This window comes from Plasmodium fragile (genome assembly GCF_000956335.1).
Source record: "Plasmodium fragile strain nilgiri unplaced genomic scaffold supercont1.37, whole genome shotgun sequence".
NCBI classification, from domain to species: Eukaryota; Apicomplexa; class Aconoidasida; order Haemosporida; family Plasmodiidae; genus Plasmodium; species Plasmodium fragile.
In genome coordinates this window covers 190,083-191,663 of record NW_012192617.1, presented here as the reverse complement: position 1 = coordinate 191,663, position 1,581 = coordinate 190,083, and the positions used below count along the sequence as shown (strand labels likewise).

At 38.1% G+C, this 1,581-nt stretch overlaps 1 protein-coding gene across 1 annotated transcript in view; it reads right to left on the bottom strand.

The window, feature by feature from the left end:
- Window positions 1–436: 436 nt before the first annotated feature.
- Window positions 437–1,581, bottom strand: part of AK88_03335 (uncharacterized protein) — a gene marked incomplete at both ends in the record, with an annotated part of 4,757 nt that continues 3,612 nt past the window's right edge. The window contains 3 exons of the mRNA XM_012480952.1: window positions 437–511; window positions 684–767; window positions 940–1,512. Of these exons, the coding sequence (XP_012336375.1) occupies window positions 437–511; window positions 684–767; window positions 940–1,512 (732 nt within the window). The remainder of the gene's footprint in view (window positions 512–683; window positions 768–939; window positions 1,513–1,581) is intronic.

The window sequence follows — 1,581 nt, the reverse complement described above, 5'->3', positions numbered from 1 at the left end:
TTTTTTTTTTTTTTTTTTTTTTTTTTTTTTTTATTATAGAATTTTCCATAATTCACAAATATGTAATTGGGTACGTTTTATGAATATGAATTTCATTTAATTATTAAATAGAATTTAAAATGCGCTCATTTTGCCAAAAATATAAATAAGACGTGAACAGATTCCCGGTAAAAAAATTAGATACGCATGTAGTACGAATTAATAATAATACCAATGAACAACATACAATACAAGCAACCGGTTATTTCATTTTGTCTTAGTGCCTAAAGAAATATTTATCGCAACGTAATAAAATATTACTTTTCTTCCCTTTTTCTTTTTTTCCAAACAGGGTTGGGGACGTTGCCTAACAAGACTGGTCATACGTTATGCGCGCCTAGAAGTGCACATAAATATACGTGCAAGTGTTTTGTTTCCTAACACTTCCCCTGGCTTTTTACAATATGTTAACATTATTGAGAATATTCTTCAAATCAAAATTTAAGAACCATCGATTGTAGTTTGTTCTGACCTGCGAGGTGAACATGTACGGAAGCATGTGTACGCGTGGATAATCATATGTGCTCATAAGCTCGGATTGACGATTTTCCTTGGTAAGAGACGAGCGCCAAATATATACACCATCCGCCGGAATGCAGAGAGGGGGGGACTCTGCAAATGGCGATAATTCATGGAGGGCTTACCATTCCGATGAGACTCCTCTGGAAGGCAGAAACCCTTTCTGGGCTTATGTCCTCCGAGCTACAGATCAAGACCTCGTTAATTTCCTGCGCAGAGAGGAGAGTGTATCGTATTATATGAAAACGGCCGTTCACATGTGAGTGCGCAGATAAGTACGCGTACTGGTGCATGACAGTGAAGTGGCAGCATGCACATCTATATATGTGTAGATCCCGCGCGCTCTGAACTCTACGTGACTTCATCTTAAATCTCGCTCACCTTATTCGTGGAGGGGATACTAATGACTGACGCGAAGATCTTCTGGAAGAAGAGACGAATATGCTTCCTCACAGTTCCATCCCGCGTCAACACATTAATTACAAGCACTCCATTTTCCTTCAAAAGACGCTTAACACTGCGCACATTTTCTTCATCCAAAAATTGTACGTGTGGGCAAGTGACGTACATCTTGCAGCCATCCATTTCGACGTAGGAATTTTGCGTATTGTTAATGTCGATAAAGATGGCATGGTAAAATTGAGACTCACAATGATCCTTTACATAATCATGCGAATCCTTAATGATGTAATTTGTTCTGTGTTTTTTATTTTCCTCCATCTGCTCATCAGAGAAAAGAGAATAAAATGATTTTACCGTCTCGTCAATTTCGACGATGTCGAGGTGCAAATTAAAATCTGCAAAAATGGACTTTAGTATGTTTGAGAAGACATTGGTGCCTCCGCCCAAAATACAGATGTTGAAAAAATTATGGGCCTCCTTGTGGTTATCACTTATCACGAAGAAGAGACTGCAGCAGAAGCTTATGTGATACTGGCTGGCCGATTCGATGTACTCGAAGTGGGGGTTGTCGTCAAGCCTTTTCATCACTTTTTTATTTATTTTTTTTTTTTTTTTTTTTTT